The sequence below is a fragment of the Eubalaena glacialis genome, chromosome 8 (genome assembly GCF_028564815.1).
Source record: "Eubalaena glacialis isolate mEubGla1 chromosome 8, mEubGla1.1.hap2.+ XY, whole genome shotgun sequence".
NCBI classification, from domain to species: domain Eukaryota; kingdom Metazoa; phylum Chordata; class Mammalia; order Artiodactyla; family Balaenidae; genus Eubalaena; species Eubalaena glacialis.
Window position 1 is genome coordinate 74,622,459 of NC_083723.1, and position 14,253 is coordinate 74,636,711.

The window sequence follows — 14,253 nt, forward strand, 5'->3', positions numbered from 1 at the left end:
CAATCTTCCACAGAAACTCAGCCATACCATCTGCATAAGACTGTTTTGCATTGAAGAGTAGTTTTCAATCTGAATTAGTCAGAAAATTTCTTGCCATCTCTTATTTCCTATGAAAATATAGTTTATATTGGTTGAAACATTATATTGATTGAAAGGTTAGTCGACAGTGAAACATACGAACAATTTTTAACACATAATTTTCTTTCACTGACCTTTTATTATTACCTGATAAATAAAACCAAATATGCATTCATTCATTCATTTGTTCACTCGTTCAACAAACACCTAGAAGATAGAGTATTATGTTTCATTTAATTTTCTTTGCAATATTAATGATCTGCCTAACTTTTTTCTATTTTTTATAACATTATGTGAGAACTCATTCAAAAATATCTTTAACACGTTTCCCTCTACCTTTCCATCAAACTACTTTAAATTTGTCCAATTATTTTTGCAAATTAAAAGAAATCCTTAAAATGCTTGTATTTCAATATTGGCAATTCAGTTCATATTTCTATATTGGTCACATTTTGCATTGGTGCCACTATTTTAAATCTTATAATAATCAGACCACTTTAAATACATCATTTTGTAGGTAGTGACAATTTGTTTTATTTATCCAGAAGAGGGGCTTTAACACCTGTTAGTTCAAGTGAGCTGACACATTTAAGGCCTCTTTCACTCCATTTAATGGTTGCATCTGACTGGAGCAAGAATGATGGCAAAGATCTTGACCTTGAAACAGTGGTTGAATTAAAGGATTCAAGTGGATGATAGAAGTTGTGGCTGGGTTGAAGTGAGGGCCAAACAATGTGGGGATAAATGCTGCAGGGGGCAGGGGCTGAAGTGTTATGTGAGATGGGTGGCAGGGAGTAGCAGTGACCAAGTGCAGGGGATGACCCGCTAAGAAAGTGGGGTGTGCAGGGATGATGGTTGGAGTCAGAGGTGAAAATGTGAATGCATTAAAATGTGGCTGGGAAAGAGGATGCAGATGAGCTATAGGGAGGTGACTGCTATGGGCATTTATGGAAGCAGAAACAAAATGCTGCAGGAACGTGTGGTGGATGGTGGTGATAGAAGCCTGCTGGTGACCTGGAGCTGTCTGTACAGCGGAGGCTGGAGAGAAGGCAGTGGGCCCTGCAGCAGGCACAACTCGAAGATGCTTTGATAGGAGCTGTTTCTGCATATGCTGCTGGGCTTGTAGCTGTAGGAGCTTATATTTATCTATTTCATCAGGAGAAAATGTTATGGGCTGTTGAATTAATGGGGGAGAGAGAGATTTATGACACACTTCTAAGTCATCTGCTACTTTGTCATGCTTCTGCATAGTTCTGTCATAGTAAGAGTTTATATTCCCCTCTACCTGATTCATATGCATGCTTACATCCTGTAAGTCTAGATTTATTTGGTCCTCTTTGGTCTCTGTTGAATCAGTAACACCAGTATATCTATTAGATGGGAAAGCACCAGGGAAATCTTTTGGTACTGGGTCACAGCTTTGAATAAAAGGTTGGACTTCACTAATTAATGATTTTGATTGTTCTTTTGTTGTTGGATACTTTTTCATGTTTGGTAACTGAGACTCTGCTACTACGTGAATTATACCTTTAGAAAGATGATCGTCACAATCAGTGTCTACTAAAACAGTAAAATCATTTGTCTCGGAATTTTTGACTTTGTCTTTGTCAATAGTTCTTTGCATTGCACCGCCTTTATCCTTTCTTCTTCTACTTGTGTTCTGTATTTTTTCAGACAAAGACAATGCAGGTCTGTTACAGCCTGGTGGTGTAAATTGCACTGTGCATTGGATTCGTAAAGGAGCCTCTGATTCATTTTTACAGCTGTTTGAAGAGACCTCAAAATGAGTTGATTGTTCCTGACATTTCTTGGCTTGTACTCTTTCTAAAAGACTTTTGGCTGTCAGGGGAGTCCTCTCTCCTTCTACAGTGTTCAACTCTGTGGTTTCTGAAGGGCTGCTTGAACAGTTCTTTAGAAGACAGCTGATATTCCCAGAGTTACATTGCATGGGTTTTACTTTTCCCAAATCACAAATATGAGGGCTGTCCAAAGACTGTTGACTTCTTTCACTTTTATTTAAGTAATACATTTTCTCTCTTGAGTAAGAGCCCAGTCTGCTGTGCTGAGGTCCCTGGCAATTAGGTGGGTTTTCACTGTTTCCAGCGCAAGAAAACCGTGAGCTAGAATCACAATGGGTGATTCTCTCGGATTTTGGCCCTGAAAATTGTTGATTTTTGCCCAGTTTATATTTTTCTCTGCAGTGACCATAACCATGTTTTGAATATTTTTCATTTTTAACTGATTCCCACAACTTGCAGCCCCTGTCACTCTGGGTTGCAGACTGTGGGCAGTCACTCTTTGCTAGCACATCAGATAAGAAGAGACAGCTGTGCTTGCGGCGTTTCCGTTTGTGCCTTTCGACTGAGTTGTGTTCTCTTTTACAAAAGTAGAGCAAATTACCTCTACCTTGACCACTGGACCTATGCTTTGAGCAAGTACTTCTCCTGCCAGGGGATGTGTCTGAAGGGCTAGAACATGTATTCAGAGACACCTTTGGAGAACTTCTCTTGTAACTTGCTTTTCCACATCCAGAAACCCTGCTGGTCATCCTGATGTGGTTACTATTCAAAATTACACTGAAGTCCTTCCCATGGTCACTGTGGCCCCTTACTGTGTAAGGACTAGAATTCCAGGTGAATTTTTTCCTATCTTCAAAATCCAAATGAGGATCACAGGAAATCAGTTTATGTTTTTTAGTCCTAGAGATATAACGAGAGAAAGATAGGCCCTCATTTGCATCACTTAGAATTACCCTTTGGCAGCTTTGCCAATGGGCCCTTGAAGGTTCCTTAAGTTCATTATCACTATTATTATCCTTTCTTACACAATTCTTTAGAGAGATATCAAGGTAAGCAGGCACTTCAGGATTTTTCATTTCCAAATCGCTTGCACTAAAATTATGTTCACTCGCACTGGGCTCAGAATTGTTGTAGCCCAAATTATATTTTCTCTGGAAATTTTCCCAATCTGGATTAGCTATCATCATCTTTGGTTTCAGAGACTGATTATCTTCTTGGATCAGTTTTTGTTGGTCTTTAATTAAACCTGAGACTTGGTTTTCCATTGTAGTCTTCATTTCTGAGGGCTCTTTCAGCAATTCTCTTTTTAAGTCCTCTGGATCATGGCTATCCTTTGTGTTTCGAGAAAGCTTAAAATCAAAATATAATGGGTTGCATCCATAAGAGATACAGGGCTCTGTTTTTGTAAAGAGAAGCAGTTCCGTAGGCCATTGGAGAGTGGTATGGCCATCCTTGCTTTGTACGTGGAGATAAGGCAGTGGTTTGGACTTCACATCACGGGGATATGCCTCTCTTACAAGACTTTGTACATTTCTGTTAACTCTTTCTATTTTATCTAATGATTTTTCTTTCTTCTCCTTTCTGGAGTTGGGATTCAGATGAACTGTACTGCTTTGTTCACTTGGCTCTATTGATGGAAGCTCATCCAAACATTCAAATATCCTGGCATCACTGTGCTTGTAAATGTTTGGTGGGCTGGAGGAAACATTTGCTTGGCATGAGTGATTATTGAGGTTTTCTGAAGTGTTCTTCAGTGTATTTCTAGTTTCCTTTGCTCTGCTGGAAGGAGTAAAATCCACATCTGAAAGATGAATGTTAGATTTACTGAATGAAGCATGAATGCCAATCGAATCTTCTAGTGTTTCATCAACAGAGTCATTTTTGTCTTGCAAAATTTCAGAACTTATGGAGAAGGTATTGTGTAAAATACTTTCCAGATGGCTTGATAAGATGTTTCTATCTTTTTCCTTAGTGAGGTGTGTATCTTCATTTGCAAACCTGCAGCACATGCATTTCTCTGCGGTTTGTTTTGTTTTATAGATGGGTGACTTGTTACAATCGTGGGTTTCTTCTGTGTTCTCACTGAAAACTGATGCTGAAGATTCTAATTTTAGATGCACTTTTTTGGAAAAAGAAAATGACACTCCTGTCCTGTGATTTGCATTGCTAAGATTTGAGGATGTTTGTGGTACCTGATTTCCAAACAAACGTCTGTCCGTTTGTAACTGGTGTTGATTTGGTGTGGTGGACCGCTGTTTATCGGAAATGCTTCTGGAGAGATTCTTTCCTTTAAGGAGAAGAGCACTCTTCATGCACGATACCTTTCTGCCACTCTTAACTGGGAAAATTCCTTGCTGGAGTTGCTTTTCTATAGCTACCCTGGGGGCTTTGTATGCTGGTCCATTTCCAGAAACACTGTAAATAGAATAAATATTTAAATGATTAAGACATCAGATTTGAAATCTTACCTATATGTGAACATTTTATAGTGTCTGATGATGGGTTCTGATACTATTTATGAACTATGTCTATTGTAATGTAACAATTTCACTATGCTTATATAACTCAGTATATCTATGTTTTATAGTGGCAATTTCTAAAATGCATCTCTTAAGTGGATTCTTTTGAAATTAGCAAAAAGCAATAGCAGATGAATATCTTATGCTAGTGCTGCAAAAGAAAATAAACTATCGCATTTACATCACATTATGTCCTCCAGAACCTACTAATTCTTTGGAATACAGATTTAACATTATTTTGCAAAGAGTTCTCCAATCAGTGCCTTCACCTAAATAGAAAATAAAATGGAATTAAAAGTCACTTCCAAAGCATAAACTTATCTCTTTTATTTGCTTTTTTTGTTTAAAGTTCTAGCATTCCATAATTTTTCTTTCCTCAGTCTTAAAATTCTTTCATGTTTGTTTCCTTTTGAAACAGGATGCTTAGTTCTTTCCTTATGATTTGTCATTAATTTGATCAATTATAAGAAAGTAATACACATTTACATGCCATCTCAATATCTTCAATTAGTCTGAAATCCTTTTTTTAGCTTCTTACTCACCAAAATATTTTTCTTCTATCTTTTTTTTGCATATATGTTTTATCTTTTAACAGATTTTTAAAGATTATTCATTCTATTGAGCTTAATTCAGTCAGAAAACTGGAAAGAGCCATACATACAAGAGATGAAACTCTTCAAATTAAAATTGCCTCTAATGTTGTATCTGTGAAACCCCTATGACAAAACAAATCTTACTGGGGGGAAAGCAATACAAATCGCATCATTTTGAGTTGGCTTTCTTTTCCTTTTTCTCGCTTTGAGCTGGCTTGCTTTGAGCTGCTTTGCTTGTTTGCTTTGAGATGGTTTTCTTTTCCTTTTTTTTTTCACATTCTTGGATGTGTTTTGTTGGCCTTTTTCTATTTTCAAATTTTACTTCACTTTTATGCAGTCATTTATTGCTTGAGTAAACAGTACTAAGACAACTGATATCTTTTCCATATGTAGCTTAAATTCTAATGGGGAGGAGTCCTTTCCTAGCCCTCCATCTGAGAAATTCTTTCTTATTGCCTTTACTTAACTATTCAGCCAACTGTCATAGAACTCTGGTGTCACATTCCTTTTGTCCACCAAATTTCATGTACATTGCTTCACTGTCTTTATATGTTTACTATTACAGAGACATATTTAATTAGCCTCCTTTTATTCATATTGAAACAGATCTGCTCATGTATTTATATGGTTTTGTAAATTTTCCTTTTTATTTATATATAATGTATTTTGTTATATTTATTACATACAACAAATTATGTATATATATATACACATAATATACCAGGCCATGGTTACAAATTGATTTCTTTTGGTTAATTTTTGCCAGTATTTCTGGGCACTGTCAATTCAACTTTCTTCAGCTCAGATACATTTTCTTCTCTGACGTCTCTGATTATTTCTTCTTCCCTCTCCCAGTTTCTTATCCTGGACTTTATAAATTAAGTTTATTTGCTCTCATGAATATATCTTTTGGTCTTACTACTTATATTAGTAATCTAGTATTTTTAGTCTTTTGTTCTAGTTCAGAAAAAAAATTTTGTTTTTAATTTCTGTTTTATGGATTCAATATTTTACAGTGTCCAATCTGTTGTTCACTATACCCATACAAATTTTAATTTACAAACAATAATTTTAGCCACCAGTCCTTAATAATTTCAGATTGTCCTCTCTCCATGAACTAATAATGCCTGTAGCTTTAGAGCTGTAGTGTTCCTTTGAATCTTGTGGAAAACTAATTTCAGAAAAAATTTTAAAGTGTCTGCTCCTTACAGTAACTATTTCATAATGAAAGCTTTTCTCTTATTCATCACATTAATCTTCTTTTTTGAATCATTTTTTACATTCTTTAGAGAGGGTGTTTAGGCTTATTTAATATGAGAAATGGAAATACTCTAAGATGGTATACAGGTTACTGGATATTTCTCTCAAACATAAAGAGAAATAGGAAGCATAGAGGTTTACTATAGTTATTGGTCTTCTGAAAAGGTGCCTGTAGCCTGGGGATAGAAGGATGAGGTTTAGAAACATCTGCAGCACTGAATTTTGCCTCAGTGCCAAAAAGATTCTTTTCCATATTTTCCATTACTTTGGAGTAAGTAGGAGTAATACATCTGTATTAAGTTACCTTCTCTAGGAACTTCAATCTGATATTATCTGCACTACACTTAGCAACAATTATTTCAAAAGTCTGGTGTATGTATATCATCACTCTACCCCTTCTGATTCCATTATGATGCAGATATTTGACTATTTTTATATTCCATTTTTTTCCTTAATAATATAATATTTTTGCGTATTATTCTGGCACTGTTTTGTGCATTTTCTTGCTTTGATTTATGTTAGTCTAAACATTCTTTCCTGTATTGTTGTTTCCTTTTACCATTTATCTTTCTAATATGTGTAAGCTTCTTCCTTTTATATTCTTTCAAATATTTTTAAACCTCTTTGCTCTTACTGTTTTTGTATTACATTTTGCTCTCTTTGTCCTTATCCTTGTTCAATATACACTTATGATTATATTTTTTCACAAGTTAACATTTTATCATTATTAATATTTTATACCTCTTTTTATGTTTTAAACTTTTATCTCATTGCTTTGTAAACTTTAATTTCCCCTATCTTAATTTTTTTTTTTTTTTGGCCACACCGCAAGGCATGTGGGATTTTAGTTCCCTGACCAGGGATCAAACCCGAGCCCCCTGCATTGGAAGTGAAAAATCTTAACCACTGGACCGCCAGGGAAGACCCTACCCCTATTTTAAATCTAATTTACTTTTATTATTTTTTAAAATCCTAGTTTTCTATCTTTGTGGTATTTAAAATTCTATTATTTTAATTCAAGTTTATGCCTTATGACATCATAAAGTTAAAGGTTTAATCTTCATAGTCATACCCTCATTTATGATTTCACTGTCTCCTCTAGAACATTTAGTTTATTTCTGCATTTTTTTACATAATTATTTTTATTTATAATTTAAAAATGACATTAGTTAGCCCTTTAGTTCTTATTAATGGACTGTCCACTCCAATAGTTCCCCCCAACTTCCAGTTCTTGGTAACTCAGCATATGCACAATTTAATTCTCTCCTGTTCAAGAAGTACGCTTTCCAAACAGGAAACAAAGCACATCAAAATAACATGATTTCTTTAAGTAATGTAATTTCCTAATGTCCCACATTATCCAGCTCTTATGTAAAGAACTTTATTCTCAGAATCAATGGTCCTACAATTTTTAAAATTTGAAAAAATGTCCATATCAAGGTGCACTATACTTAGACTTACACATAGTAGAAGTTTACAAACAGAGTGAATCTCTCCCCTCCCCCAATAAAAGAACTAGTTTTGCTGAGGAACCACATTGGGTTGATCTACCCAAGAGCTGACCAAGGTTGACTGCCCTTTTCAAGATCCATTAACAGTTTTCTGCTATCATTTTTTTCATCAGTCTGATTCAAATATTCTTACTACCAGCAAATTCACCTCTCTTCTCCACAGGGCCATGGAAGAACCTTCTTGTTATCTGTAGCATCTTACTCAGAAGCCCTCATTATGAGAATAAAGGACAAAGGTTTTCCAGCGGAGAAGTAACCCAGGTGATTTTTTTTTCACTTGTCAATTCAGCTGCCAAAATGAAAATATTTAATAATGCTATTAAGTGACTTTCCTTAGGCCATGAGGTTACTTAATCAGAGAGAACAATTGCCTGGAGGGCAGATGGAGGGTAATAGAAAAAGAATGAAACAATTTGCCTAGTTCCAAGTTATGTATCTGGAAAGCTGAATACCCATCATTTCCCTAACAATATGATCAGATTGGGACCTAGAGAGCCTACCTACTCTATAAAGGATATGGCTAGGTTTGTGTCTGTTTAATTGATAAGATTTTTAAAGGGCAGCTCAACCCCAGTAGAGTATATCTTTTAATTTCTTTTACTTTGGAAGACACTTCACGGGTAGATCTACAAACTTATACCTTCTAAATGAAAGCATCATCACCATCACTATCATCATCATCAAGGCTCCTCTGATCTTTTGTCTATTTCTTCCAAAAGAAAATACAGAATGAGTAAGGAGAAATGTCAAAGTGTGACAACTTGCAGAGTAACAGAAGAACCAAAATTACATTAAGGCTACTCAGATTTTCTGTTGTGTGGCCTTAAAGAACCTATCTAACGGGTGTATCTCTATAGCGAGGCTTGTCTTGTTTTTTCAGTTTTTTTGTACCTCATAATTAATCACCCGGGAATTAACATCTTCCCTCAATTTTCCCCTGCATGCCACCTAATAACCATTAGACTTTTCCTTCTAAGTCCTGTTTTGACAAGGGCTGTCTGATATCTTATTGACAATGTGTTTGAATAACATATTTTAAGATCCTCATTGTGTTGGCAAGTAAAAAGTTTGGTACCAGTTATGTGTCCTGTTTCTACGATCGTATGCTCCCTAAGAGCATGCATTTTTGTATTAACCTCACCTCTGGACACATGGTCTTCCAACCTTTATTTTTTCTTTATACCAAATTTCTCACTTATTTTTAATATGATTATCTTTTCTTGTATTTTTATAAGCAAATTAAATTACTCTAAGACAGTGGTGCAAATACATGAATATTTGAAGGCTGAATACTGTGTCTTTACTCATAATTGATCCTAAAAAATAAATATTTTCTTAAAAGTAAATATGAGGTCTAATATTTTATGCTAATATAATTGAGTTGTTCACTCCCAAGCTTATTGTATATCGTTTTTCTTTTTCTTTTTTTATAAATTTATTTATTTATTTATTTATTTATGGCTACTTTGGGCCTTCGTTGCTGCATGTGGGCTTTCTCTAGTTGCAGCGAGCAGGGACTACTCTTCGTTGTGGTGTGCAGGCTTCTCATTGCGGTGGCTCTCTTGTTGCAGAGCATGGGCTCTAGGTGAATGTGCTTCAGTAGTTGTGGCACGCAGGCTCAGTAGTTGTGGTTCACGGGCTCTAGAGCACAGGCTCAGTAGTTGTGGCACACGGGCTTAGTTACTCTGCGGCATGTGGGATCTTCCTGGACCAGGGCTCGAATCCGTGTCCCCTGCATTGGCAGGCGGATTCTTAACCACTGCACCACCAGGGAAGACCTGTATATTGTTTTTCATTTAAACAATAGGAGTTTAAATTCTGGCACAGAGCTATAAGTGTTACAATTCACCAGGATGCTGTCAACTACATTAATTAGCTACATTAGTGTTCTAAATTATGATTCATATGAACACAAATCACAATCTGCAAATGTAATTGAGTTCCAGGTAACAATCTCCTCACTTCAAAACATTCAGTAGTTCTAAGCTCATGTAAAACTTCTATTTTTCAGCTACAAGAATGTATTAGGATAATGCTTGTTATAATTATCAACTTAAATGGCACTATGTGGTAAATTTAACTGCATTAATTACATCTTGTTTGTCATCCAGACAATGATAGTGCCATTTATTCTAGTTTCAGGTGTGTGCAGAAGAATGCACAGAAGATTTAGTTCCTCCCCAAAAAGATGCATTGTTATTTATGGTTTTCAAAATTAATATTACAAAACTCAAAATAATTAGAAAGAGATATATAGATCCATATAAATCACTTGGATAGAATAAATGCTAGTATATTAGAATCATTCTTGGATCATTTCATTAAAGAACACATTAACAATATTGGGAAAGAAAAAACCCAGATGTCAAAGTCATTAATTTATAGACTTTTAACTATTAGGAACATTTGCCTTCAGATATATCTGTTGATTTATTATAATTTGTTTACGTTGTTATAGTGAAGCAAGTAAATTTATCACTGAAATTTCCCCAGAAGTTGAAGAGAGTTTTGAACCATCTTAGGCACCTTTAATTCTTACCATTCAGACTGTTGCCTTAACTCAGCCAGCTGATGAAGTCGCTTAAGTGCTTTTTCTTGTTTCTTTTCATCTTTCCATGACTTGGAAGCTACATTTCTAGCAAATTCACGTTGCTTTAATTCTTTCAGTCTCTGCGGACAAACGAAGACAAACAGAAAGGACACTATGAATAAGTAATATATCTTTTTCCATCCAAAAGCTTCCTTTTTAAACTTTGTCCTGGGTATAAAGGTGAATTTTTTGATAGGGAGAGAAAAAGCACCTTCTCCATCAATTCTATTCTCTGCTCCAAGATAAATTTAGTTGTCAACTGGGTTATTTATCAAAGCTTGTCACAGTCACTGCAGAAATGTGCTGCAAAGTTGGACCCCAGTCCTGACAAGGACCACCCTGGGTATGTATTTGCAATCATCTGTGTGCCTGTGAAAACATAAATGGGGAAAATGTGCAATATATAAATGTGTATAAAGGGAGAGGAAGTTATGGGATGCACTTTCCTCCATGCACTGTCCCCAGCCCTCTCACTTATAAAACATATTTACTCTCATTCCTGAAAATTGGTGTGATTAAATACACTGGGTGAGATGAGCTTGTTTCAGTAAAGAACATCTGTTATTGTGAAAAGATTTAGTTCAAAGCTCTAAATGCAATTCTTAACTCATTTTTTTTCTGGTGGAGATATTTATCCAATTCAAATTTCTATATTGTATCCAGGTGGAAAAAAATGGGTCAGGGGTTTAAACTCAGGATAGAGGCTTGGCCTTGCTTGATTTAAATTTAGTTACCACTTCTTTTAATTAATCTTTTCTCTAAAACAATTGGCTTACATGATTGGATGTTACTCATTACCAGTTCAGATTTCTACTTCAGAATCTGTCACTAAGCTCACCTAATGATATTGAACAAATTGAGAAACAGCCACAATCAAATGAGCATCTTGAAGTTTGGGTCTTAATCCTGATTTAAGAGTATGTTTGAATATTAGCCTTTCTTAACCCATATAAAGTGACTTTAAACTACCTGAAATCTGTGTCCATTTAATCTGTTTTTATTTCCCAAATCAAGTATAAAAACATGTTTTCCAGGAATGGCAAAAACTACATAGCTATCAAGTGAGATAATAACGTTGTAGTAGACTATTCCTCCCCCCCCCCCAATAGAACAAGTGCCAAGACCTTTAACAATCATTAGATTCCTTATTGAAAGGGAACATACTCAGGGGAGATGATAGCCAAATAACTGCTTCCAGGCTAAGCATTTAAGGAAGGAGGCAGAGTATTCTTTCAAAGAGAGAATATTCTGAGCACAAAGAACAAGTGTTTCACAGAACTAGAAACAGCCACAGGGAGAAGAGTAGAGTCAACCTGAACTCGGTTTTTGACAAAAGCTTCAGAGCCTTTTAAAAACCAGGAGATTTCAAAAAATAAAATTATGACCCATGTGTTATCAGAAAAAAAAAAAAAGGATCAACAATTCTCTAGAGCTGATAACAGCACAAGGTCTAAACCTTAAAGGATAGCCTTGGTCAGAAGACAGAAAGGCTTATAAAAAATTCGTATTTCTACTACTCTTCTACTCACATTTCCTCAGCCCCCATGTGCATAATAACCTAGCTCTTGGGGTTAAGGCTTATCTTATGAGCAAAGACCTTTTGGAAATCATACAACATAATTTAGGAGCCCACAGAGAATGCAGTTCAACTGCATCAAAGAAAGACCATGGTTACTTTGGTAAAGAGGAGAGGGATTTTTTTTTTTTAACTCTCAGTTACTTCTGAACATAAAATACAATATATTTATTTAATATTTGATATTACTAGTATATAAAACCTGAACCGCCTAGGAGAGGAAGCTGATTCATTTACTCACAATATCTGATACTTGAATCTCATTATTGGAATCTTGTTTGAAACTTCCAGGTATACCTGTTTCTTTCATTAGCCTTTCAGATTCCAATACTGTACTCCTATATCTGAGTTACAGAAATGATTGAGAATTTGGTCTCATTCATCCAACAGCAAATACTGTTAACTCCTACTATGTACTAGGGATATAGAAATGTACAAATCAACTATTTTTCCCTCAAGGGAGACAGACAAATGAACAGATACTTTTATAAGATAGTATTGAGTTTCTTAACAGGAGTGGACACAAGATGCTTTGGAAGCACACAGGAAAAGTTAAGATAGATTGGGGGGTGGGATGGAGAATTGCTGTGTTGAGGAAGTCAGCAAAGTTAAAATACTTTTAAGGAACACAGAAAACTGGAAGAAGACCTCTAGCCACAGTCTTGGCTTGGCCCATGCCGAGTGCTCAAGACTATGCAAAGGAATCCCCCCAGAGATCTGCAGAGGGAGCCCTTCAAAATTTCAGCATACTGATCAGTAGTGTGTGTGAGGCAACTATTCCAGGCCAAGAAAGAACCACCTGCAATAACTAAAGGAAACAATGCCTAGCATTCATATAGAACCAGGAATAGTGCCTGTTCTTACCAACAAAATTAGAAAAGCTATTGGGACACTGAGTAGAGAATTCAGGGAGTCTTTCTTCACTACAGAATAATTAGCCATAGATTGAGCACTATTTTACATTTGCCTAACAAATGATTTTCATCATTTTATCAAGAAATAAAAGTATAAATCTGATTACAAGTAACATAACTGCATTTCAGAACCAAATTCAAGAATATTTATAAAAATACAAAAATTCACAAACAAGGGAAAATTAATGACATCCAACATACAATCAAAGATTTTTAGACATGCAAAGAAGTGACAAAACACAGCCAAAAATGAGGAAGTCAACCAACTAAAACCAATACAGAACTGACACAGATGATAGAATTGGCAGAACAGTGCATTAAGACAGTTATAACTGTATACCATATATTCAAAAAGTAGAAAAGACACAGTGGACAATTGTGTGATTGGAGTCTCTGAAAAAAGGGGAGGGAATATTTGAAAATATAATGGGTGAAAATATTCCAAATTTTCTGAAAACTATATATCCACAGATTCCCACCCCCACCCTCCAAAACCTCAAGCACAAGTAACATGAAGACAACTACACCAAGGCTCAACATAATCAAAATTTTCAAAACCAGGAAAAAAGTGAAAATTTTTAAAAGCATCCAGAGAGAAAAGACATATTTCTGTACAGAAGAATGAATACTAGGATGGCAGAAGAATTCTCACTGGAAATAAGCAATTGAGAATACAATGGAGCAATGACTTGAAATTTCTGAAAGAAAATTTAAAACTTTTCAAAATAAAATTCTATACCCAGTGAAAATATCCTTTTTTAAAAAAGGTGAAATAGAGATGATTTCAAACATTAAAAGCTGAAAGAATTTAAGAGCAGCACACCCACATGATAAGAAATAAAGTATATCATAGAAGAAAAGGAAAATATTAACAGGTAGATATATGTGTCTACAAAATAGAATGAACACCAGAAATAGTAACTATAATGATGAATAAGACATAGTCTTTGTTATTTGAACGTATCTGGACTGTTTTACAAAAAGACAATAGCTATGTTTTTTGGTGTGTATAACAAATATATAAATAAAATATTTGACAATGATAGCTTAAAGCCCAAGAGAGGAGAAATGACATATAATATTGATAGGTCTTATTCTATGCATGAAATAATATAATAACAATTTAAGGTAGACTGTGATAAGTTAAAGAAATATACTATATATCCTACAGCAACCATTTAAATACCAAAACAATGAGTTTTTTTTTTTTTTTTTTTTACTATACATGTTAGTGCTTGTTACCCTTGGTGGATTTGTTTATTGGTTTGGTAACTCTCTTCTTTCTTTCTTTTTTCTTTATTACTTTTTTAGTTTTAATAATACTTTTTATTTTAATAACTAAAAATATTTTATTTTTTTCTTTCTTTCTTTTTTTTCCCCCCGCTTTTCTTCTGACCTGTGTGAATGACAGGG

The 14,253-nt window shown here is 35.0% G+C and overlaps 1 protein-coding gene across 1 annotated transcript in view; it reads right to left on the reverse strand.

Moving 5' to 3' along the window:
* Positions 1 to 643: 643 nt before the first annotated feature.
* ZNF804B (zinc finger protein 804B) overlaps positions 644 to 14,253 on the reverse strand; it is a 533,431-nt gene continuing 519,821 nt past the window's right edge. Inside the window, exons 3-4 of the mRNA XM_061197833.1 lie at positions 10,300 to 10,430; positions 644 to 4,292 (exon numbers count right to left, since the gene is read on the reverse strand). Of these exons, the coding sequence (XP_061053816.1) occupies positions 644 to 4,292; positions 10,300 to 10,430 (3,780 nt within the window). The remainder of the gene's footprint in view (positions 4,293 to 10,299; positions 10,431 to 14,253) is intronic.